Genomic DNA, 26,571 nt, shown 5'->3' on the forward strand with positions numbered 1-26,571 from the left:
TCGGCACAGACTAGAAGGGCCGAGATGGCCTGTTCCTGTGCTGTACTTGTTATATGGTTATATGTGGCTAATGAAGATACCAATCTCTCTGAAGGCAACTTGGTGCTATTTGTAATTAAACTTTACCTTTTAAACAGTTTTGGATAATTTAACTGAGATGTTTCAAATAATCAAGGATAGTTTAGTAAAAAAAATTTGAATTCATCCAGTTTTGGCCATGACCTGCTCAGCTACCTTGACAAAGAGCTTCACAAAATTGTTACCAGATAAAAATTTGATACTGGGCCACCCAAAGAGGAGCCTGGACAAAGTGTATGAGATTTAAGTAGTGTCTTAAACGAGCAGGCAGGGCCAAAGAAGCCGAAAGAGTTAGGCATTGACTAACAAGGGTAAAAATTGGGATGTGTGAGACCCCAAAATTGGAAGGAATTCAGTTGCATGCTCCCTTTATTTAGTCGCAGAATACGATATCACTGGCAATGGCAGCACTATTCCTAATTACCCTGAACTAAGTGTTTGTTGGGCCATTTTAAAGTTAATCTCTCTGGTGTGCATCTGGTTTCTTGAATCTCATCGAGTCTTAGAATTATATGGCATGGAATCAGGCTTTTAGACAGTTGAGTCTGTACTGACCATCAAACACCACGTTATTCAGAATCAGATTTAATATCACTGACATTAGTAATCAAATTTGTTGTTTTGCTGTAGCAGTACAGTGCAATACATGAAATAAATATAAATTACAAACCATAAATTTCATATACTTGAAATAAGTCGCACAGAAAGAGAGTAAAAGTAGTGAGGTCGTGTTCATAGGTTGTTGGATTGTCCGTTCAAAATCTGGTGGCAGAGGGAAAGAAACTGTTCCTAAAATGTTGAGTGTGTGCCTTCAGACTCCTGTACCTCCTCCTTGATGGTAGCAATGAGAATAGGGCAGGAGGGTCCTTAACGATAGATGCTACCTTTTTGAGGTACGAAATGTCCTGGATGCTGGGGAGGCTAGTGGCCAAAATGGAGCTGGCCAAGTTTGCAACTCTCTGCAGCTTTTTACGATCCTGTGCGGTGGCCTCTCCATACCAGACAGTGATGCAACCAGTTGGAATGTTTATATTTATTGAGATACAGCGTGGAATAGGCCTTTCCGGCCTTTCAAGCTGCGCTGCACAGCAATCTCCAGATTTAATCCTAGCCTAATCACAGGAAAACTTACAGCAACTAATTAACCTACCAACCGGAACATCTTTGGACTATGGGAGGAAACAGGAGCACCTGGAGGAAAACCACGTGGTCACAGGAAGAACATATATACATCTTACAGGCAGTGGTGGGACCAGTTATTCAAATTTGCTTTTAATTCTCCACATTCCTATAAATTCCACACAGATTTCACCATTCATTACATATCAAGTCAAGTGAAGTTTATTATCATTTCATTACATAGAACATAGAATAGTACAGCACATCACAGGCCCTTCGGCCCACAATGTTGTGCCGACCCTCAAACCCTGCCTCCCATATAACCCCCCACCTTAAATTCCTCCATATACCTGTCTAGTAGTCTCTTAAACTTCACTAGTGTATCTGCCTCCACCACTGACTCAGGCAGTGCATTCCACGCACCAACCACTCTCTGAGTAAAAAACCTTCCTATAATATCCCCCTAGAACTTCCCACCCCTTACCTTAAAGCCATGTCCCCTTGTATTGAGCAGTGGTGCCCTGGGGAAGAGGTGCTAGCTATCCACTCTATCTATTCCTCTTTATATCTTGTACAGCTCTATCATGTCTCCTCTCATCCTCCTTCTCTCCGAAGAGTAAAGCCCTAGCTCCCTTAATCTCTGATCATAATCCCACGAGGATCAGTTCTGGGACCTCTGCTTTTCCTGATTTTTATTAACGACCTGGATGTGGGGGTAGAAGAGTGGGTTGGCAAGTTTGCAGACGACACAAAGGTTGGTGGTGTTGTGGATAGTGTAGAGGATTGTCAAAGATTGCAGAGAGACATTGATAGGATGCAGAAGTGGGCTGAGAAGTGGCAGATGGAGTTCAACCTGGAGAAGTGTGAGGTGGTACACTTTGGAATGACAAACTCCAAGGCAGAGTACAAAGTAAATGGCAGTAAATGGTTGGAAAATGTATGTATTACATACATGTATATAATATATATAACCATATAGTGTACATAGAAACATGTCGTTTCTCCAAACCAGGGCGTAAAGCGTAGTATTGCACATAACACACATCGCATGTAATAACTTATGAAGGTAATGATGAAATGTTCAGATGAATCACAGATAAATAACAAACTAAAGTGCATTATTATTAAATACTGTAAGGTACAGAACTTATTAACCAGAGGCACTTTGAATGCAAAGCAGCAGGGCATTCAGAAGCCTAATGGTCTGGGAAAGAAACAGTTGTCCATCCTGACCATTCTTGTTTTACGCATCAGAGTCTCCTGCCTGATGGTAGGAAGTCAAAGAGGATGCTGGATAGATGGGTGGGTTCCTTGATAATACTAAAGGCCCTGCGTTTACAGCACGCCTGATAAATGTCCCCAGTGGATGGCAGGGAGACCCCTATGATCCTCTCAGCTGTTCTCACAGTCCGTTGTAGGAGCTTCTGGTCCAATGCTTGGCTGCACCCAGACCGGGTGGAAATGCAACCTGCCAGGACGCTGGCAATGGTGCTCCTGTTATTAGGGGAAATTTGCGTTGGCCAACTAACTTACTTACTTGCATGTCGCTGTGATGTGGGAGGAAATTAGAGCAACCGGGGTGGGATTGGGGTGGAACCACATGCTCAAAGGGAGGGTGTGCAGACTCCACCCAGACAGTACTTGAGGTCAGGATTGAAGCACTGTGGTGCCGGGAGGCAATGCTGCTACTAGTTTCACCTCTGTTCTGGATAACATTATTGAGATAGAGAGACAATAGAGGGATAGTATCAGAGGCTCGTACAAATCAAATACAGTGCAGGTGTAGCAGCGAACGAGGCAAATTTTAGGCTGAATGCTTCTGCCTGCTGCAAAAGGTTCTTAAAAGGAAGGTTCTCTTTTGATATCCAATGCCATTTCAAAGGTGTGAAACAATATAAACTGGGAATTTCAAAGCCAAATTTGCAATGACTGTGTTAGCACACAGTTGGATTACTAACAAAAGTACAGTTCACATGGCACTGAAGAGCCACACATTATTTGCCCTTAACAGCTTCACTGTCAATCTTGTGGGTTTTCTAAATTCTTAACACTATTTTTTTCCAACAACTACAAGACCATAAGGCATAGGAGCAGAATTAGGCTATTTAGCCCATTGAGTCTGCACCCCTATTATCCATCTCAACCCTATTCTCCTGTCACCTCCCTGTAACCTTTGACGCTCTTACTAATCAAGAACTTATCTACCTCTGCTTTAAATACAAGCAATAATTTGGCTTCCACAGTCATCACTGGCAATGAATTCTATAGATTCACCACCCTCTGGTTAAAGAAATTCCTCCTCATCTCTGATCTAAAGGGATATCCTTCTATTCTGAACTTGTGCCCTCTGATCGTAGACTCTCTCCAATAAAGAAAACATCCTCTCTACATCCACTCTGTCTAGGACTTTCAATACTTGAGAGGTTTCAGTGGGATCGCCCCTCATTCTTCTGAACTCTAGCCATTACAGTCCCAGAGCCACCAAACACTCCTCATACTCTGTGCCAACCCTTTCATTCCTGGGATCATTCTCATGAACCTCCTCTAAACCCTCTCCAATGCCAACACATCCTTTCTTAGATAAGGAGTCTAAAACTGTTCACAATACTCAATGTGAGGCCTCACCAGTTCTTTATAAAGCCTCAGCATCACATCCTCGCTCTTGTATTCCAGACCTCTTAAAATGAATACTAACATTGCATTTGCCTTCCTCACCACCGAATCTACCTACAAGTTAACTTTTAGGGTGTTCTGCACAAGGACTCCCAAGTCTCTTTGCATCTCAGATTTTTGGATTTTCTCCCTGTTTAGAAAATTATCCGCACATTTATTTCTACTACAAAAGTGCATGAACATGCACTTTCTAACATTGTATTTCATTTGCCACTTTCTTGCCCATTCTCCTAATCTGCCTGAGTCCTTCTGCATCTTACCTGTTTCCTCGACACTACCTACCCCTCCACCATTGCGACATATCTCCTCCATTTTTTCAAGCATCGACATTCGCCCCATCTTCCTGCCACCTTAATAGTGATAGAGGTCCTCATGTCGTTAACTACCGCTCCATGAGCCTCCAGTCCAAAACATCATCCTCTATACTAACCCTTTCATTCCTGCGATCATTCTCGTAAAACTCCAATGGTAGCACATCTTTTCTTAGGTAACGGGCCCCATCTCCAAGTGTGGTCTGACCAATGCCTTATAAAGCCTCAGCACTGCATCTTTACTCTTACATTCTAGAGACAACGCAGTATCAAAGAACAGGATCTTGATCTTAATGTCACCAGCTGAAAGTTAGTTATCTGAGTCATGATCAGAATTGGACAATTCTGCTATTGGTCATCCATTTGTACTGTTGGCTTCTGTTTTTTTTTAGCTCCATTCGCATGACTTGATCTGAGGCCTGGGGTCATATTGTACAACTCTTCATTACTCAGACATAAAGCTCTTTTATTCATTAAATTCTACAGAGCTTTTTTTTCAGAATTGGGTTTTTTTTTGCCACTGACTTAAATAGTGAAATTTGTTCTCTTGTGGGTTGGAGGTTCTATTCTTCAGTTGAGGTGGTGAACAGCTAATCAACTTTTTCTCTCAGGAGGATGGAATAGATCCCACCTCAGTATTTGAAAGAAGAGCAGATGAGATATTTCAGGAGTTCAGGCCACCCCAGTGTCAAGTCACATCAGATCATCCAATTATCATTGCTTAGAGTCACAGTCAAATCAGAATCAGGTTTAATATCACTGACGTGTTGTGGAATGTGTTGTTTTGTGGCAGCAGTACAGTGCAATACATTAAAAATTACTTTAAGTTGCAATAAGAATATGTGTTTTCATAATCTAAATTATATAGCGTCAGTTGTCGGTGTCTATGTTCAAAAAGCACATTGATTTTTGTCACTGATTACTGGTGAGTAATAAACAGTAAGACAATTCAGAGCTGTTTCGCTCACTGCGGTTTCAAGCATTCAGGCTTGGAGATGCCAGAAACAGTCGGGGGTGGAAATGAAATGATTTCATTACTTCAACAAAGTTAAGAACTAGGAACAATTTGAAGATATTGACAAGCATCTTGAATGTTACAGTTAGTCTGAAGATTTGGAGGATGCAATTGTTGAAAGCACTGTTTGAAGGCAGTCCACTTTTTGCACTAGGGGTCTGTCCTGATTTTGTTCATTTAGTCAATCAAAAGAACACAGCAGTGTTTAGTGAATGAATTCCTCCCTCGATAAGCTGTTAGGTTTTAGAGTAATGTAGCAGTTTTGCTAGTGTCCTACTTTATTCAGTTAAACAGTAGTTAGTCTTTTTCATATCTTTTTAACTATTTCCATGAAACTTTGGCTAATTGGGCCAAAATATATGGGTCCCAGTTAATAGGAATCCATTGTATTTACATGTAAAAATAATTAGTGCAAAAAGAGAGCATAACAGTGAGGTACTGTTCTTGAGGTCATAGCCCGTTCAGGAACCTGATAACAGAGGGGAACAAGTTGTTCCAAAAATAATTGAGTCTGCACCTCCAAGTTCCTGTAACTCCTGCCTGAAGGTGTTAATGAGAAGAGGGTATGTCTAGGTTGGTGAGGGTCCTTAATATGCAAATTGCCATCTTGAGGAACTGGCTGAGTCGACAGCCTCTTTCCATCCTGTGCATTGGAGTCTCCACACCAGGCAATGATGCAACTAGTCAGAATGCTCTCCATGATACATGTATTGAAATTTATACCAAATCTCCTCTAACTCTTAATGAATTATAGCCACTGGCATGCATATTTTTGTGATTACATCAATGTGTTGGGCCCAGGATAGATCCTCTTCGTGTTTGCAGGATCTTGCTGCACCACACTATCCCCGTAAGTGACCGCACTTTCTCACAGACCATGAAGCAGCTTGCATTTACGTAAAGTTGTAAAGGCTGCAGCACATATTGGAGTATTTCCTTCCTCAGGGACCGGTGGGAAGTGTAGGACAGGACTAAATAAGCATCAAGGAAAGGACCAGTTACATGAATAATAATACTAGCTTGGCCATATCATGCAATCTTTTGTCTGTTTTTACAGGATGCAGGCATCGCTGGCAATTCCTGATTGCATTGGGACAGGAGAAGTGGCTCAGGTTAACCAGGATCACATTTAATCAGACCAGAAGAGTACAACAGATTTTGTTCCTGAAGGACTTCAGTGAACCATGTAAGTGATTACGCAGGCCAGTAAGTATATGGCTTGTTGTAGAACAGTGGTTTTATGCTCTATCTTCTGTTGCAAGCCATTTTCCATAAATATCTCTGAATAAAAGGTCCAACATTCTTCTAGTTGTCTCAGTTTCTCTGAGGATCATCACCTTGTCAGAGCAGAGAAACTTGTGAGTTCCTGAGATTTCAAGAACAATGCTCTGTGGAGTTTAACCATCTAGTGCTTAGCTCCTGATAACAGTTAAGGTCAGTGGGGAGTTCTACACAAAGAGCAACCCAACCAAAACCCCACCACTGGAGGTGGTGGAAGGTGATGACTCTTCACAAAAGCATTGAATGAGGAGGAAGGCTACAACAGTGAAGGGCCCCCCGGTCAACTTGTATTCCATACCACTGGACCCTGATACCTGATCTGTCAAGGGTCGTGTGGTGGCTGTCCAGGTTAAACAAAGTCCTGCACAGGTGTTCTCCATTAAGAGAATCCAGAGACAGCCCTTTAGGAGAAGATCGTACTCGACTTGAGTGATCACACTCGTGGTTGTCTAATGCAATGCATACGAAATGCTGGGGACTTTAGTTGGTCAGGCTGCGTCTATGGGGGGTACTGAACAGTCAATGTTTTGGGTCAAGACCCTTCATCAGGAAATCTAACTCTCTTAAATCAGTGGTCCAACACTCTGACTGCTAACTTAATCACTAAAGATCATCAGTACATGGTGGCTCCCTCGCTGATCAGACACGCAGGGTTCAGTCCTTGCTGCTGTCTATGCGGAGCTTGCATGCTCTCACATCGACCGCACGAGTTTCCTCTGGGCACTCGTTTCCCTCCACATCCCAGCAACTTATGGGTTGATGGGCCACTAGTATGTAGGTGAGTAGCAGTTTTTTACAGGGTTGTTGATGGGAATGTGGAGAGACCATGATGAGTTAGGGTAGCATTGGTATATCATACTGTCATGCAGCAGGCAGTGTGCTCTCAGTTACATATCTGTGAACGTTTACCAGCAGCTTTTGGGGCAGATTTGCTCTGTTTAAACTCCTGAGCCTTCCCTACTCTCAAGGAGGTGTTGGTGGTCCAAGCGAGCTCCCCTGTGATGTTCACTCCCAAGAACTTAAAGCTGGAGACCCTTTCCACTGTTTAACCATTTGAGTACTGGAGCCTGTTCATAGCTTCTTGATTTCCTGAAGTCAATAATCATTTCTTCATTCTTTTTGAAGTTGAGTGAAAAATTATGGTTGCCGCACCATTCAGACAGTTTCTGCACCTCCCCTCTGTATGCTGTCTTGATGTTATTTGTAATTAATCCAGTCACTGTGGTGTCATCTGCAAGTTTGATTATGGAGCTGGTGACAGAGACAGAGGCAGAGTCATGGGTGAAAAGAGTGTAAATGAGTGGGCTCAGTTTTCATCCCTTCAGTGCACTGGTGTTAAGGGTCAGGGAGGTTGTTGTGCAAACAACAGGAATTCTGCAATGCTGGAAGTTCAAGCAACACACATCAAAGTTGCTGGTGAACACAGCAGGCCAGGCAGCATCTCTGGGAAGGGGTACAGTCGACGTTTCAGGCCGGCAAACAACAGGAATTCTGCAGGTGCTGGAAGGGTCTCGGCCTGAAACGTCGACTGTACCTCTTCCTAGAGATGCTGCCTGGCCTGCTGTGTTCACCAGCAACTTCGATGGAGGTTGTTGTGTACTTGGGTACAATTGGTAAGAAAGTTCAGAATCCAGTTGCAAATTGAAGGAGTGAGTCCCAGACTGTGTTGTTTAACAGTCAACTGTTTGGGGAGTATGATCCTTAAGACTGACCAAAAAACACTTCAACGAGTGATCAGGACTGTATAAAATGTCATTGGGACACAACTACCAGATATGGAAGTCATCGACAACTATAAATGTCTACATGGGTTCATTAGATCGTGATGGGCTCGTCCCACCCCAGTAATCACCTGTTCAATCTACTACCATTGGCAGGAGATACAGAAACATCTCTGTGTGCATTTCCAGAGTGAAAAACAGCTTTTTCCTCAGTGCTGTCATACAACTGAACAATGCCCCCTCCCCACCCACCCATGGTTCATAGGCACAATGGGAAATCTCTAACTGCAATACATGGGTATAATTCTTGATGCAGTTTTAGATTTAAGTATTGTATTTTATTGCATGGACATGTGTAACACATGAATGGGATAGCTGCCGTTTCTTTGAATTTTGGAATTCGGTTTTAACTTGGATGTCATTCTAAACTCAGACATTATTTTTAAATTTATTTATTGTGTTTTTAGTAATTGAATTGCCAGTATGCTGGTTGGCCCTGCAATCTTGTTGTCCTCAGCAATGACAATAAGACTCTAACTTAGTGTAATAATATGGTCAGAGAAGACTTGATGGGCTGAAGCTCCTATCTCTAGGCAGGACCTTCTATGACTTTATGTCTAGAGAAGGCAACTGACATATACAGTGCATTTCTAAGTTCATTGTTTGGAGATATTTGGTGATCACTCCTCACTGTAGGTGTGAAATTATTTTTTATAAATACTTAGTGGCTTCTTTGCTTTCTGAAACATACCAAACTACCCCATCAATATCAAGTTAGTAGATACCCCAGAAGTCAATACTGAGAATTCACACACAGTTTTCACAGCAACCACTTGTGAAGATAAGAAAGATGGTAAGAAATCTACTACAACTGGTGCTTTCTGCGGAATATGTTCTAGGGCCGTTCCACAAACTGTCAGAAACAACAAGAAACCGCTCTAAACTTCAACCATGGTCTTCGCTCCTTCACTAGACCTTCCCACTCCTGTGGCTGCTAAGCGATTTTCACAGTTAGTCCAACATCGTTAGTTTTCCCTGTGGACTTTTACATGCATGACATGCAGATAGAATTAGATATCTACACCATGAGAGGCACAGCAGGGTGAGTGTTCAAGATCTTTATACCCCAGGAAAAGGGAATCGAAAAGTGGAAGGCATTGTTTTAAGGTGAATTAGAAAAGATTTAAAGGAACTTGTGGGGCAACTTGTATCACATAGAGGAAGGAGATTGAAAGTCTAGCTGAGTGGTGCCATAACAATAACTGCTTACTCAAAGTCAGCAAGAGCAAGGAGCTGATTATTGACCTGAGGAGGAGAAAACCAGAGGTCCATGAGCCAGTCCTCGTTGGAAGATCCGAAGCGAAGAGGGTCCGCAACTTTAAATTCCATAGTACGGTTATTTTCAAGGACTTGTCCATGGCCCAGCACGTAATTGCAATTATGAAGAGAACACAGCAACACCTCTATTTTCGTAGGAGTTTGCGGAGATTCAGCATGATATCTAAAACATTGGCAAACTTCGATAGATGTGTAGTGGAGAGTACATTAACTGGCTGCATTACAGGCTGGTATGGAAACACCAATGCCCTTGAACAGAAAATTGAATTGAATTGACTTTATTACTTACATCTTTCATATACACGAGGAATCAAAATCTTTACGTTACGTCTGTCTAAATGTGCGATGTGCAATTTATAGTAATTTATAATAAAAAGTGTGTATAACAGGATAGTCAATATAACATAGAAATTCAGTTGTATCAGCATGAATTAATCAGTCTGATGGCCTGGTGGAAGAAGCTGTCCCGGAGCTTGTTGGTCCTGGCTTTTATGCTGCGGTACCATTTCCCAGATGGTAGCAGCTGGAACAGTTTCTGATTGGGGTGACTTGGGTCCCTAATGATCTTTCAGGCCATTTATACATACCTGTCTTTGTAAATGTCCTGAATAGTGGGAAGTTGACATCTACAGATGTGCTGGGCTGTCCGCACCACTCTCTGCAGAGTCCTGTGATTGAGGGAAGTACAGTTCCCATACCAGGCAGTGATGCAGCCAGTCAGGATGCTCTCAATTATGCTATGGTAGAAAGTTCTTACAATTTGGGGGCCCATACCAAACTTCTTCAACCGCCTGAGGTGAAAGAGGCACTATTGTGCTTTTTTCATCACGCAGACCACGTGAGACCCGCAGTGATGCATATCCTGAGGAACTTAAAGCTGTTCACCCTCTCAACCACAGATCCATTGTTGTCAATAGGGGTTAGTCTGTCTCCATTCCTCCTGTAGTCCACAACCAGCTCCTTTGTTTTTGCAACATTGAGGGAGAGATTGTTTTCTTGACACCACTGTGTCAGGGTGATGACTTCTTCTCTGTAGACTGCCTCGTTATTATTTGAGATTAGGCCAATGAATGTAGTATCGTCAGCAAATTTAATTAGCAGATTGGAGCTGTGGGTGGCGACACAGTCATGGGTATACAGAGAGTAAAGGAGGGGGCTTAGTACACAGCCCTGAGGGGCATCTGTGTTGAGGGTCACAGGGGCAGAGATGAGGGAGTCCACTCTTAACACCTGCCAGCGATCTGACAGGAAGTCCAGGATCCAGCTACGCAAGGCAGGATGAAGGCTGTGGTCTCTGAGCTTCTTGTCGAGCCTGGAGGGAATTATGGTGTTAAGTGCTGAATTGTCGTCCAAGAACAGCATTCTCACATAATTACTCATCTTCTCCAGATGTGTAGAGCTGTGATTATTGCGTCATCTGTCAATTGGTTGTGTCAGAAGGCGATTTGTAGGGGGTCCAGTGTGGGTGGTAGCAAGCTGCAGATGTAGTCCTTGACCAGCCTCTCAAAGCATTTGCTTATTGTGGCAATGAGTGCGACAGGATGCCAGTCATTTAGACATGTTACCTTGGTCTTTTTAGGTACAGGAACAATGGTGGATGTTTTGAAACAGGAGGGCACTCTGCACTGGGAGAGGAAGAGGTTAAAAATGTCTGTAAACACACTTGCCAGTTGTACTGCACACACTCTGAATACCCGCCCTGGGATGCTGTCCGGTCCCGCAGCCTTGAGCCTGTCCACTCTTTGGAAACACCTCCGTACTTCAGCTCCAGAGATGACCAAGGTGACCAAGGTGCAAAATCCTACAAAAAGTCATAAAGATGACCAATCCATCATGGGTAAAGCCTTCCCCACCATTGAGCAGAATATCAGCATCCAGCATCAGGGACCCCACTACCCAGATCATGTTCTCTTCTCACTTCTGCCATCAGGAAGAAGGTACAGGAGCCTCAAGACTTACACCACCATGTCAGGAACAGTTATTAGCCCACAACCATCAGGCTGTTGAATTAAAAGGGATAACTTCCCTCGCCCGATCAGTGATCTGTTCCCACAACCTATGGACTCTCTTTCAAGGATTCTTCATCTCATGTTCTCAGTATTTGTTGCTTATTTATTTACCATTATTTCTTTCTTTTCATATTTTCATATTGTATTTTCTTCTCCATGCTGGTTGAACGCCAAAGTTGGTGCCATATTTTATTATGGATTTATTGAGTATATCAGCAAGAAAATGAATCTCAGGGTTGTATATGGTGACATATATGTACTTTGAAAATAAATTTACTTTGAACTTTGAGCCTGAACTTCTTCACACAGAGGGTGACGCATAGGTGGAATGTGCTGTTGGAGGAAGTGGTTGAGGCAGGTGTAATGACAAACACAGGTACATGGTTAGGAAGGGTTTTAGAGGGATATGGGCCAAATACAGGCAACTGCTTCAATGGTCATGGACTAGTTTGGACTGAAGGGCCTTTTTCTGTGTTACAGTGTCAATTATTGTCACACCTGTGCTATGGTATCACTGTAATTTCCTTTGGGATCAATGAAGTATCTATCTATTTCTATCTTTAGAATATTCAACATTTCACAAGGTAAATTCCCATTGAGGTCAAGTATTTTCTATTGGTAATGTCGGATGCTGTACCCATTTAATTGAAATCTTCCATCAGCTGAAGTCACTATAAGCAGTCAGTGAAAACTCTTTCAGAGTAAGCATTGGCCATTCATGAAATGTATAGTATTTACTTTCTGCCCATTACACCACTGGAGTTCAGGTTAGCAATGAAGGTACCACATCTTTGCACACAGATACAAAGGTTTCTTCCTTGCTGCATTGCTTCTTACTGTTTACTTGCCCCATTTCTGAGCACAAAGTAGTTTCTTTACTCAGAAGTCATTTGTCTTACAGCTCTACCACAGAAATAGTTAAAAATACTCTAGAAACAGGAAATGATCAACACAGTCATTAGAACAAAAAAACAGATCACTGGAAAAACTCAGCAGGTCAAGCAGCATATTGTAGCAAGAGGTGTAAGCCAAAGTTTTATATTGAGACCCATGACATGGGGAACAGAGAATGTTGTCATAAATATAGATGGTCGGGTAGAAACTGGTACATGTTAGGTGGAACCGGATGGGGAGGAGATGATGGGTAAATGGATCTGGGTGAGGGTAGAAGATGGGACGGAAGAGCAAAGGGAGAAGAAATCTAGAGAAATGCACACAAAATACTCAAGTAAGTCAGTGTCTGTAGAGAGTGGTCAACATTATGGACCAAGACCTTCATCATGACCAGAAAGGAGTGGGGGGAAAGGGGGAAGAAACCAGGATAAGAAGCTGGTGGTGGCGGGGGAGGGGAAGGAGTACAAGCTGGCGCGTAATAGGTGAGACAACGAGGGGGAAGGTAGATGAGATAGTGGGGACGAAGTAAACTGGCAGGCGATATGTGAAAGAGGTAAAAGGCTGAAGTAGGAGGAAGCTGACAGGAAAGGAAAGTGGACCATGGGAGAAAGGGAAGAAAGGAGGGTGATAGGCTAGTAAGAAGAGAAGAGTAAGGCAGGAGCCAAAATGAGGAATATAAAAAGACAGAAGGAAGAGAAATTATTGGAGGTTAGAGAAACTGATCTAAGTAGACAGGTGAGATGTCAGAGAAGAGCACCTGGAATTGGAATATTCATTATTCATCGTGTTGGGGTGTCAGCTACCCAAGGAAAACATGAAATATCCTTCTACTTTGTGTTTGGCCTCTCTGTAGGAATGAAAAAGGCCAGGAACAGACAGGTTGGTGTGCAAGTGGGAAGAAGAGCTAAAATAACATGAAACCAGAACCCCAAGATTGTGGTTATGGACAGAGTAGAGGTGCTCTGCAAAATGGTCACCTAGTTTATATGTATTTGGTTTTACCAATATAAAGGAGCCTACATCATAAGCACTACATACATTAGGTCAGGTTTGTGATGAACCTTTGCCTTACCTCAAAGTAGTCTTTGGAAGCTTGGATGGTGAGGAAGAGAAGGTGAAAGAAAAGTATCTTCCATCGCTGGTTAAAGAACCCTCAACACACAGCAGGACAGGTGGAAAGGAAGAGTGTGTTAACAATCCCAAGCTCTGCGGAAGCAAACCATGAACAGGGAACTGCTTAATACTTCACAGTTCAAAGGTCAAAGTAAATTTATTATCAAAGTACATACAGATATGTTACCATATACTACCTTGATATTTAGTTCCTTGCAAGCATTTATGAGAAGATAAGAAATACAATAGCGTTTATGAAAATCTGCAAAGACTGACAGACAGCCAGTGTCCAAAAGACGATAAACTGTGCAAATAAAACTAATATTGAAAGCATGAGTTGTAAAGAGTCTTTGAAAGTTAATCTGTAGGTTGTAGGATCAGTTCAAGAATAGTTGTGACTGACATTATCCATGCTGATTCAGGTGCCTGATGGTTGTAGGGTAATGTCTGTTCAGAAACCTAGTGATGTGGAACATACGACTTCTGTACCTTCTGCCCGATGGGAGTGGTGAGAAGGGTGCATGGCCTGGTTTGTGGATTTATTTGTCTTTCGCAGAAAAGATGATAGGTTTTTAAAAAAAAATAACTCTCTCCAGTTTCAGCACATCCTTTCTAAGATAAGGGCACAAACCTGCTCACAATACTCTAAGTGCCTGATAAGGTTTCAAAATTACATTGTTGCTTTTGTATTCTAGTTCTCCTGGAATGAATGCTAATATTGCATTTGACTTCCCCACCATAGATTAGGGAATCCTCAAAAGCACTCCCAAGTCCCTTTCCACCGGCTTTTTGTATTTTCTTTCCATTTAGAAAATGGTCAACCCTTTCATTTCTTCTACCAAAGTGCATGACCATACACTTCCCGACACTGTATCCTATCTACCATTTCTTTGCTCATTCTCCTAATCTTTCGAAGTCCTTCTGTAGCCTCTCTACTTCCTCAAAGCAACCTGACCCTCCACCTGTCTTCATATTGTCTGCAAACTTTGCAACAAAGCCATCAATTCCATCATCCAAATCATTGACATATAACATAAAAAGAATCTGTTCCAACACAGACCCATGTGGAACACCACCAGTCACCAGCAGCCAACTAAAAAATGCTCCCTTTATTCCCACTCTTTGCCTCTTGCCAATCAGACACTGCTTTATCCAAGCTAGAATCCTTCTTGTAATACCATGAGTTCATAACTTGTTAAGCAGCCTCATGTGTGGCAACTTGTCAAAGGCCTCCTGAAAATCCAAGTACACAACATCAACTGATTCTCCTTTGTCCATCCTGCTTGTTATTCCTTCAAAGCATTCCAACAGATTTGTCAGGCAAGAATTTTCCTTAAGAAACCATGTTGACTGCGGCCTATTTTATTATGTGCCTCCAAATACCCTGAGACCTCATCCTTAATAATCGACCCCAACATCTTCACACCTCCGAGAACAGACTAACTGGCCTATAATTTCCATTTTCTGCCTCTCTCTCTCTTCTTGAAGAATGGACTGACATTTGCAAATATCCAGTCTTCTGGAACTATTCCGGAATATAGTGATTCTTGAAAGATCATTATTAATACCTCCACAATCTCTTCAGCCACCTCTTTCAGAACTTTGGAGTCTACTCATCTAATGCAGGTGACATTTTCTACCTTATGACTTTTCAGTTTCTCAAGAACTTTCTCTTTAGTTATTGTAACTGCACACATTTCATGCCCCCTGATATTTGGAACTTCCACCATTTTGCTAGTGTCTTCCACAATGAAGACTGATGCAATATACTTATTCAGTTCATCTGCTATTTTGTAGTCCCTCATTACTACCTCTCCAGCATTGTTTTCCAGCTGCCCAATATCCATTCTCACCTCTGTCTTACACTTTATGTACCTGAAGAAACTCTCGTTATTCTCTTTAATATTATCGGCTAGCTTACTTTTGTATTCCATCTTTATCTTAATGACTTCTTAGTTGTCTTCTGTTGATTTTTAAAAGCTTCCCAATCCTCCAACTTCCTACTAATTTTTGCTCTATTATATGCCCTCTCTTTGGCTTCTCTTGTTAGCCAACATTGTGTCATCTTTCCTTTAGAATACTTCTTCCTCTTTGAGATGTGTATGTATATCCCAAGCCATCTAAATGGCTTCCATAAATTCTAACAATTGTTGCTGTTCCATCATCCCTGCCAGCTTCTCTCTCATGCCTCTGTAATTCCCTTTACTCCACTGTAATACTGATATAACTGACTTTAGCTTCTCCTTCTCAAATTTCAGAGTGAATTCGATCATATTGTTAACACTCTCCCCTAAGGGTTCTTTTACCTTAAGCTCTCTAATCAATTCTGGTTCCTTACACAACACCCAATGAAGAATAAGTTCCCACACCTTGCACTTCCCGTTTCTACCTCCTACCCAAGATCCACAAACCTGCCTGTCCCGGCCGACCTATTGTCTCAGCTTGCTCCTGCCCCACCGAACTTGTTTCTGCATACCTCGACACGGTTTTATCCCCCCTTGTTCAATCCCTTCCTACCTATGTTCGTGACACTTCTCACGCTCTTAAACTTTTCGATAATTTTAAGTTCCCTGGCCCCCACCGCTTTATTTTCACCATGGATATCCAGTCCCTATATACTTCCATCCCCCATCAGGAAGGTCTCAAAGCTCTACGCTTCTTTTTGGATTCGGACCTAATCAGTTCCCCTTTACCACCACTCTGCTCCGACTAGCGGAATTAGTCCTTACTCTTAATAATTTCTCCTTTGGCTCATCCCACTTCCTCCAAACTAAAGGTGTAGCTATGGGCACCCGTATGGGTCCTAGCTATGCCTGCCTTTTTGTTGGCTTTGTGGAACAATCTATGTTCCGTGCCTATTCTGGTATCTGTCCCCCACTTTTCCTTCACTACATCGACAACTGCATTGGTGCTGCTTCCTGCACACATGCAGAGCTCGTTGACTTTATTAACTTTGTCTCCAACTTTCACCCTGCCCTCAAGTTTACCTGGTCCATTTCCGACACCTCCCTCCCCTTTCTAGATCTTTCTGTCTCTGTCTCTGGAGACAGCTTATCCACTGATGTCTACTATAAGCCTACTGACTCTCACAGCTACCTGGACTATTCCTCTTCTCACCCTGTCTCTTGCAAAAACGCCATCCCCTTCTCGTAATTCCTCCGTCTCTGCCGCATCTGCTCTCAGGATGAGGCTTTTCATTCTAGGACGAGGGAGATATCTTCCTTTTTTAAAGAAAGGGGCTTCCCTTCCTCCACTATCAACTCTGCTCTTAAACACATCTCCCCCATTTCACATACATCTGCTCTCACTCCATCCTTCCACCACCCCACTAGGAATAGGGTTACCCTGGTCCTCACCTACCACCCCACCAGCCTCCGGGTCCAACATATTATTCTCCGTAACTTCCGCCACCTCCAACGGGATCCCACCACTAAGCACATCTTTCCCTCCCCCCCTCTCTCTGCATTCCACAGAGATCGCTCCCTACGCGACTCCCTTGTCCATTCGTCCCCCCCGTCCCTCCCCACTGATCTCCCTCCTGGCACTTATCTGTGTAAGCAGAACAAGTGCTACACATGCCCTTACACTTCCTCCCCTACCACCATTCAGGGCCCCAAACAGTCCTTCCAGGTGAGGCAACACTTCACCTGTGAGTCGGCTGGGGTGATATACTGCGTCCGGTGCTCCCGATGTGGCCTTTTATATATTGGCGAGACCCGACACAGACTGAGAGACCGCTTTGCTGAACACCTACGCTCTGTCCACCAGAGAAAGCAGGATCTCCCAGTGGCACACATTTTAATTCCACATCCCATTCCCATTCTGACATGTCTATCCACGACCTCCTCTACTGTAAAGATGAAGCCACACTCAGGTTGGAGGAACAACACCTTATATTCTGTCTGGGTAGCCTCCAACCTGATGGCATGAACATCGACTTCTCTAACTTCTGCTAGGCCCCACCTCCCCCTCGTACCCCATCTGTTACTTATTTTTATACACACATTCTTTCTCTCACTCTCCTTTTTCTCCCTCTGTTCCTTTGAATATACCCCTTGCCCATCCTCTGGGTCCCCTCCCCCCCTTGTCTTTCTTCCCGGACCTCCTGTCCCATGATCCTCTGGTATCCCTTTTGCCAATCACCTGTCCAGCTCTTGGCTCCATCCCTCCCCCTCCTGTCTTCTCCTATCATTTTGGATCTCCCCCTCCCCCTCCAACTTTCAAATCCCGTACTCACTCTTCCTTCAGTTAGTCCTGACGAAGGGTCTGGGCCTGAAACGTCGACTGCACCTCTTCCTACAGATGCTGCCTGGCCTGCTGCGTTCACCAGCAACTTTCATGTGTGTTGCTTGAATTTCCAGCATCTGCAGAGTTCCTGTTGTTCAAGAATAGCTCATCGTCTGTGGGCTCAACTACAAGCTGCTCTAAAAAGCCATTTTATAAGCCCTCAGGAAATTTCCCTTCCTGTAATCCAGCACCAAACTGAATTTCCCAATCTACCTGCACATTGAAGTCCCCCACGACTGTAGTAACACTGCCCTATTGGAATGCATTTTCTATGTTCCATTGTGATTTGTAGCCCACATCCTTACTACTGTATTTAGAACGGGGATGAGGAGGAATTTCTTTAGGCAGAGGGTGGTGAATCTGTGGAATTCATTGCCACGGGCAGCAGTAGAGGCCGAGTCTTTGGGTATCTTTAAGATAGATTCTTGATTAGTCAGGACATGGAGGGATATGGGGAGAAGGCAGGAGACTGGGGTGTAGGGTCAGCCATGATGATAAGCCATGATGGAGCAGATTCAATAAGCAAAATGGCCTAATTCTGCTCCTACATCTCAGCCTTGAACCATTTGAAACCTGCATCTGAAAAGGAGCACAATATGAATTGTAACCACCCATGCATGTCTAGAAATTTTCTAATGACATATAGCAGATTTTGTTATGAGTGAGGAGATTCAGTATCTAGAAATGATACACTATCATTGAAAGTCATAACAATACCCTTCTTCTTAGGCACAGCGTCATCGAGTCATACAATACAGAAACGAGCCCTTCAGACCAACTGATTCTGTGACAACTAAGCTGTCTATCTAAGTCAGTCCCATTTGTCAACATTTAGCATGAACTTCTAAACCGTTCCAATGCATGCTCTTGCCTGAAGCTCTGGAAACACACTTTTGGAAAGATATAAAGACTCAGAGAGGATGTAGAAGATACCCCTAAAATTATTGCAAGAACAGGGGAACTGAGTTCTGCCAAAAGACTAGAGGAGCTGCGACCATTCTGCCAAGGATAGAGAAGCTTTTAGAGAGATCTGGTGGAATCACAGACACAGTTTATGACAAAAGGGCTAAGAGCTAGGAAACAAAAGCAGAAGTGATATGAGGAAAGCCCCTTTCACTCTGCAAATGCAAGCGCCGGAAATGCACTGCTTGGGGTAAATTAAGTTGTATTGTTCAAAGGAGAGCAGGAAATGTGTCTGAAAGGAAACAGGTTGCAGAATTGAGGGTGTAGAGTTGGACTTGTTGAATTATTTTTCTAAAGACCTTTTAACTAAGGAGCCAAAAAGACATTATTTAGTGTTTCTTTTTTCCATTTGCTGCTCATATTTTCCCTGTTTTTCTGCATATTCACCTCATTATGTTTCTATCATTATCTTGTCACTTTTAATCCCCACATTTTCTAATTTTGGATATAGAAAACTCCAATGAACAATGGCCATGTAATCTGTTTTGGATTGACTATCGAAGTATTGACTAGTGTACATGATTTAATGCTTCTGCTCTTCTGCAGGAACTGTTAAATCCATCCATAGGATTAGGTAAAGATTCAGTTTAATATTTGATTAAGATTCTAACAGAGAACCTCTCAATCACACCCCCTCAACTGAATCTAGATTTTCCAAAGGAAAATTACTGCACACATCGGGCATTTGCAATAAAATGGAACTTATAAAAATACATACTCGAAATTCTATGGAGAATAGAAGGTTCAAGGTTCAAGGTACATTTATTATCAATGTAAGTACGCAGTATACAACTCTGAGATTTGTCTTCTCCAGACAGCCATGAAACAAAAAGAGCCATGGAACCTGTTCAAAGGAAAGCAGCAACCCCCCACAAGCGAAAAAGAAAGTGCAAATGACAACAAGAAAATCAAACTTGTTTGATTCTGTGTTTGGTGCCTTTTGCTGAGCAAGATATTTTCAGAATTTCTTGGCCTACAATCTTTATTATTTGTCAGCAAACAAAAGGGGCTTGTTTTGCTATTTTTGTTTTTGTTTTGTGGCAGTTGTGTAGTTGTTGTTGCTTGTGTTGTTCTGCAATATGTTGTCCTGGCTGCAGCACTTTTGGGTTCTACCCAGCACATTCTTGGGTGGTTACTAGGGTGATGCATTTCACTAAATGGTTTGATGTATGTGCGATAAATAAGTTAATCTGAATCTAAATCAAGTGACTATATTCTACTATGAGCTAGTGTGCGTATTGGTAAGAAAGTGTCTGATATAATCAGTACAGTACAATCTGTAATGTTCGCGATACAACCATCCCAGTAAGAAATGTGAGTCACTTTCACCTCTGTGTGCAGAAAATACCTTTGGATTCCATTCTGATTTAATTGATAGTGTCATAACATGAGTAGAAAGTCTAGTTTTTTTTTGCATGTCTGTCTTGTAGAACTGGTGATTATCACACAATCAGAACAGTCATACCTTGAAAAACGCTTTTTGACCCATTGCGTTCATTCTAGCTCCATGTCAAAATAATTCAGCTAGCTCATCTCGAATATCTGTAATCTGTGAATTATTTCCTCAAGCAATGGATGCTGCAGTTATTTACGACATTGGCAGAAAACTGCTGGTCTAGAGTTTTTGCTTCATGTTGGTAAATTGGCTTATTATTGTCACATCTAATGAAGCTCGGTGAGGAAATACTTTTTTTTGGAATGCCATCCATATAGATCATTTCATTAGAACAGTGCATTGAGATAGTACAAGGCCAAATTAAGAGTTACAGTTACAGAGAAAGTGTAGTGCAGACAGACAACAATGTGCAAGGCTACAGCAAGGTAGATTGTGAGGTCAGGAGTCCATCTTGTCAGTCTTTGTAGTTTTTCATCAGTTTTATTGCAGTTCTTTGTTCTATTGTGAATGCCTGCAAGAAAATGAATCTCAGGCTAGTATTTGGTGACATATATGTACATTGAAAATAAATTTACTTTGAACTTTGATCTTTAGACCATTAGATATAGGAGCAAAATTAGGCCATTTGGCCCATTGAATCTGCTCTGCCATTTCATAATGGCTAATCCAATTTTCCACAATCTCATGCCTTCTCTCTGTATCCCTTGATGCCCTGACCAGTCAAGAATCTATCAACCTTTGCCTTAAATATACATAAAGACTTGGTTCCCACAGCAGTCCGTGGCAAAGAATTTTGCAGATTCACCACCCTCTGGCTAAAGAAAGTCCTCCTCATCTCCATTCTAAAAAGATGCCTCTCTATTCTGAGGCTGTGTCTTCTGGTCTTAGACTCTCCCACCATAGGAAATATCCTTTCCATATCCACTCTATCAAGGCCTTTCACTATTCAATAGGTTTCAATGAGGTCATCCCTCATTCTTCTGAATTCTAGTGAATACAGGCCCAGGGCCATTAAACGCCCTTCATATAATCGTATTGTTCTAGGGGACAGTTCAAGAGTATAGAAGGGCAGTACAGTACATAGCGGTTAGCGTATAAATATTACAGCGCTAGTGATCGACAATTGGGACTCAATTCTTACTGCTGTCTGTAAGGAGATTGTATGTTTTCCCTGTGACCGTGTGGGTTTCCTCCATGCATTCCAACTTCCTGCCATGTTTTAAAGCTGTGCAGTTAGGCTTAGTGAGTCGTGGGCATGTTATCTTGGCATCACAAGTGTGTTGACCCTTGTGGGCTGCCTCCTGCACAATCCTCGCTGATTTGATTTGAGACAAATAATGCATTGCAGTGTATGTTGCACTGTTCACGTGACAGATAAAGCTAATATTTACCTTTACTCTGCAAGAGTCCTATAACTGCAAGATAGTGGCTAACCTTGACCCTGGTGATAATGGAGAAGGATTCACTGGTGAAATAAGGCCCAAGTTTTAATTTTTCACCCCAAAGAAAAAAACTGATAATAAAAACTACACATTTTAATCAACACACATAAAAGTTGCTGATGAACACAGCAGGCCAGGCAGCATCTCTAGGAAGAGGTGCAGTTGACGTTTCAGGCCGAGACCCTTCGTCAGGACACATTTTAATGTTTTTTATGATGGCAGGACTTACAAGGATGCCTTCAGTAACTGTAAAGATCACCTTTAAAGTCAAAATATAGTTTCCATTTCAAAGTTTCAAGGAAAGAATCAAGGATCAACTTTATCCACCATATATATTTACATTTATTAGGAATTTACTGTGGTGTGTTGGTCAGGGTGCAACATGCAACAAAGTACAACAACTTTGATCAATTATAAAGAATCAAGAATTATATAAAAATAAAGTTGGAGATTAAAGAATGGATCTGGAATAAAATGTGCATAAATACATAAATTCCAGTATGTATTTACATTGTAAGCATTATAAAAAGTGGTTTAAAATGTTCATAGTCCAGTGACAAGGGTAAGAGAGGAAGTGGGGGAGTGCTAACTACAGTGGTTGATCATATTAGCTGTCTGAAGAAATAAACTTTTAAGATGGTGTGAGATTTTTTGTTTTCATAACCCTGTTGCACTTTCCAAGAGGTAGCTTTCGGAGTAGTGAATTTGTAGGGTGGGTAATGTTTGCAAAGAGCAATTGAAAACTTCCTTTTCCTTTTATTTGAAAAGTCACTTGCTTATCTGATTCAGTGAATGGCATTCTTAACTATTGAGCCAGGTACCTAAGTACAGAAACAACCTCACACTCTGGTGTAGCACAACCAGAAATATCACCTTTCAGGTAAGATTTTATAGTAAGTGTCCCATATACTAATTAAGAATGAGGTTAACAAGTCCATTCTTTCAAAATTATGCTTACAACTTCATAATATAATATTACTTTCCTTCATTTTCAGAATTTTTTATTACCTGAATTGGCATTTTAGAGCTGGTAAACTTGCAATCGAAGATCTCCATCATGTTCCTTCTACCTGCTTATCTTGCAATCCATCTTGCGTTATCATTTGGATCGAGTAGTAAGATCCTAGACCTCCAGGTAAATCTGAGTAAGTATTGAACATTCATTTAATACAATGCTTGAAAGACTTGCTGAGAGCATTCATCCAAATGTGTTTTGAAGGATGGTTGAAGGGATATACAAATCCATTCTGTGACATCCAAAACTGAGAACCATTCTTGCTTGTAAAATAAAAATTGGCTGTACTGTATAAACCCTGAAAATCTGAACTATACTGAAATATACCTTTTCTGTTTTATATTCTGTATTTTTCGATGTTTTTTTTGTTGCTGTTTGCATGTTCTTTTAGTGCTGGGTTATGTTTTTATTCGAACGGGTTGTTTCCATGGTTCATCTTTGTTTTGTGACTGTCTGTCAGGAAGACAAATTTCAGCATTGTATACTGTATACATACTCAGATAATGTTTGCTTTGAACCTTGAATCCAACAGCCCTCAATTCCTTGATCAATCAAAAGTGTAACGGCTGCCTCCTTAGCTACCACATAACACTCTGGGGTAGAAAATTCTAGTGATTCACCGCCCTCCATAAAATGAATTTCCCAAGCATAGATTCATTGAATAGTGAAAATTTACAGCACAGAAGCAGAGCTTGATGTCCCACTTCACCCATGCCAACCATGATACGTGTCTCACAGTTCCCCCTCATGTTACCCCTAAACTTTTGCCCTTTAACTCTCAAGTCATGTCCTCTTGTTTGAATCTTACCAATTCTCAATGGAAAAAGCCTATCCATGTCAACTCTATCAATCCCCCTTATAATTTTAAACAACTCTATCAAGTCCCCCCTCAACCTTCTATACTCCAAAGAATAAAGACCTAACTTATTCAACCTTTCTTTGTAACTCAGGAGATGAAACCCATGCAACATTTTAGTAAATCTCCTCTGTACTCTCTCAATTTTATTGACATCTTTCCTATAATTTGGTGACCAGAACTGTACACAATACTCCAAATTTGGCCTTACCAATGCCTTATACAATTTCAACATTACATCCCAACTTCTATACTCAGTGCTCTGATTAATAAAGGCCAACATACCAAAAGCTTTCTTCACCACCCTATCCGCATGAGATTCCACCTTCAGGGAACTATGCACCATTATTCCTAGATCCCTCTGCTCTATTGCATTCTTCAATGCCCTACCATTTACCATGTATGTCCTATTTTGATTAGTCCTACCAAAATGTAGCACCTCACATTTTTCAGCATTGAACTCCATCTGCCATCTTTCAGCCCACTCTTCTAACTGGCCTAAATTTCTCTGCAAGCTTTGAAAACCTACTTCATTATCCACGTCTCCTACCTTAGTATCATCTGCAACATGACATCCCATCTCTTGCACTTGAATCTCTACAAAAACCTCAGTCCTGTTCTAAAGCAAACTTAGTGTATTTTCTTGTCAAAAGTAGTGTATGATTTGTTTCACTTGTTTTTCAATGCTTGTATGATACCATGTTCCTGAGATGCTGCTGGAAGATAAGTTTTTCAGTGCACCTGTGCATACATGTACTTGTGCAAATGACAATAAACTTGATGGATGGATGATGAGCTTGTTATTGTGTGCTCATGGATATGTGCCATGTCCCCTTCAGATAAAGATTATAAGGATACATGATTGGAATCTATATGGTAAAGAGTATTTGGAGGTGTTGGGTGGAAACCAGTTGTTAATAGAACCATTGAACCATTCATTTGTTGGTGTTGATGTTATGGTTGACTACATTAGTTTGCAAGCAAAACCAACTTGGCTGCAGTAGTTAATGCCAAAGCCTAAAAGGGAGTAAACAATACAAACGGGTAATCGAATAAAAGACAAATAAATTCAACAACAATGTATAACATTTACAGGATAGAGAAAGATTGTCAGTGTGTTATTTCCTGTTGTGCTTGATATAATCAGAAAGACTATTTTAAGAAAAATGAAGCAGAATGGCTCTCCAACCATTCAGTCAGGTCACATCAGATCCTGTGCCAGTCAATCACTTTTTCAACAAATTCCTACATCTCCTAATACCTTTACTGACCAAAAATTTAGTTCTGTCTTCATCATACTGAAATGTTTGGGACTTCGTTTCAATGCTTTATTCTTGTTTCTATATTAAAGAAAAGAAATATAATTACTAAAAAGAGTGCAGAACACTGGTATGAGTAATTTTCCTTGAGAGGATGAATTCAGAAGCTGGCTTGTACTCTTTACTGGAAATGAACAGAGAGAGGGGCATGAAAGGACTTCAGAGATATTCAGATCTCAGAAAAGTTAGATTGTGACCACAGAATTTACATATCAGCTTGAAGTGAAGTAAAGAATAAAATACACTTCTCTTCTTTGGAATATCAAGTCAAGTCAAGTCAATTTTCATTTAACTATATACATGTCATGCGAGACAACTTTTCTCTAAACCAGGGTTTAAAGCACCTTAGCATGCATAACACAAAATAACTTATGAAATTAAGGATAAAATCTACAGATGGATTACATATAAATAAATGAACCAAAGTGCATAAATTAAATATTGTAAGGTACAGAACAGATTAACCAGTGAAGCTTTGAATGCGATGCAGCAGGGAGTTGGGAAGCCTGATGGCCTGGAGGAAGAAACTGTTTCCCATCCTGACCATTCTTGTCTACGGATCGGAGTCTCCTGCCTGATTTCATAAAGTCAAAAATGGTACTGGATGGATCGGTGGGATCCTTAATACTACTAAGGCAATGCATACGCAGAGCTCCCGATAAGTGACCCTGACAGATGGTGAGGAAGCCCCAAAATCCTCGCGATGTTCTCACAGTCCTTTGTAGAGACTTCCGATCCAATGCTTGGCTGCTCCCATACCAGATGGGGATACAACTTGACAGGATGCTCTTGGTGGTGCTCCTATAAGATGCAGTTAAGAAGGGCGTGGGGGGAAGCCCTCATTTGGAATATGGAAGAAAGATGTAGTAAAATAAAGAAAGGACTTGAAATATAAGTAGAAAATACTGGAGACACTCAGGACATCGGGCAACATCAGTAGAAAGAAAAACAGTTTTAGTCAGGTCTGAGATTATTGATTCTATGATGAGAGCTACCGAAAGAACCTTACCCAACATATCACTTCTAGATCCCACGTCATCAAATATCAAGAGTTAATCTATGGGCTACTTCTGAGACAAACATCATTTGCTGCTGTATAACCATCAGTTTGGTGAAGGACGCTCTTTGGTCTGCCTCAAACTTGTTTGTCTTCTGGTGTCTGTCAGCAAATGCTGCTAATGGCACAATCTAGAGCGCAGGAGGATGCACTGAGACTTGGAGCAGCCGACACAAAAGCTGCACGTGGAAGGAACACAGTCTAGGATTGTGGCAGTTCTTGTCACTGTATGGCATGTAACAGCCTCTCTAACATGAGAGGCACTGTAAAAGAATATATAGATTTGATGGCACCATGAATGTAAAGAAATGCATACCAATATTATTTCTGTATATACCTTTATAAATGTGTATTTTTTAAGAAAAATTCCACCTTTTAAAACTTTCTGTTACACTCTTTACTGAAGTCTAAAAATAATCTTGTATATCCCCTTGCCTTATGGGAATTCATCTATCCCCATTTTCAAAGTTGCTAGTATTTTACATTCCTAAATGTCTTTTGGTAGGAAATTCAGAATGAATCAGATTTAATTTGCTTATTTGGTTCTTGTTTCTGTATTACAGAAAAGAAATATAATTACTAGGAAGAGTGTGGGAGGAATGGTGTGAGTCAATTTCCTTGACGGGATGAATTTAGTAGTCAGTTTGTACTCTTTACTGGAAATGGACAGAAGGAAGGTCATGA

General features: G+C 41.5%; 1 protein-coding gene across 1 annotated transcript in view; it reads left to right on the forward strand.

Moving 5' to 3' along the window:
- Positions 1-26,571, forward strand: part of LOC140200035 (interleukin-13 receptor subunit alpha-2-like) — a 100,613-nt gene that overhangs the window by 26,602 nt on the left and 47,440 nt on the right. The window contains exons 2-3 of the mRNA XM_072262686.1: positions 6,254-6,382; positions 22,636-22,785. Of these exons, the coding sequence (XP_072118787.1) occupies positions 22,698-22,785 (88 nt within the window). The 5' untranslated portion in view covers positions 6,254-6,382; positions 22,636-22,697. The remainder of the gene's footprint in view (positions 1-6,253; positions 6,383-22,635; positions 22,786-26,571) is intronic.

The sequence above is a fragment of the Mobula birostris genome, chromosome 7 (genome assembly GCF_030028105.1).
Source record: "Mobula birostris isolate sMobBir1 chromosome 7, sMobBir1.hap1, whole genome shotgun sequence".
Lineage (NCBI taxonomy): Eukaryota > Metazoa > Chordata > Chondrichthyes > Myliobatiformes > Myliobatidae > Mobula > Mobula birostris.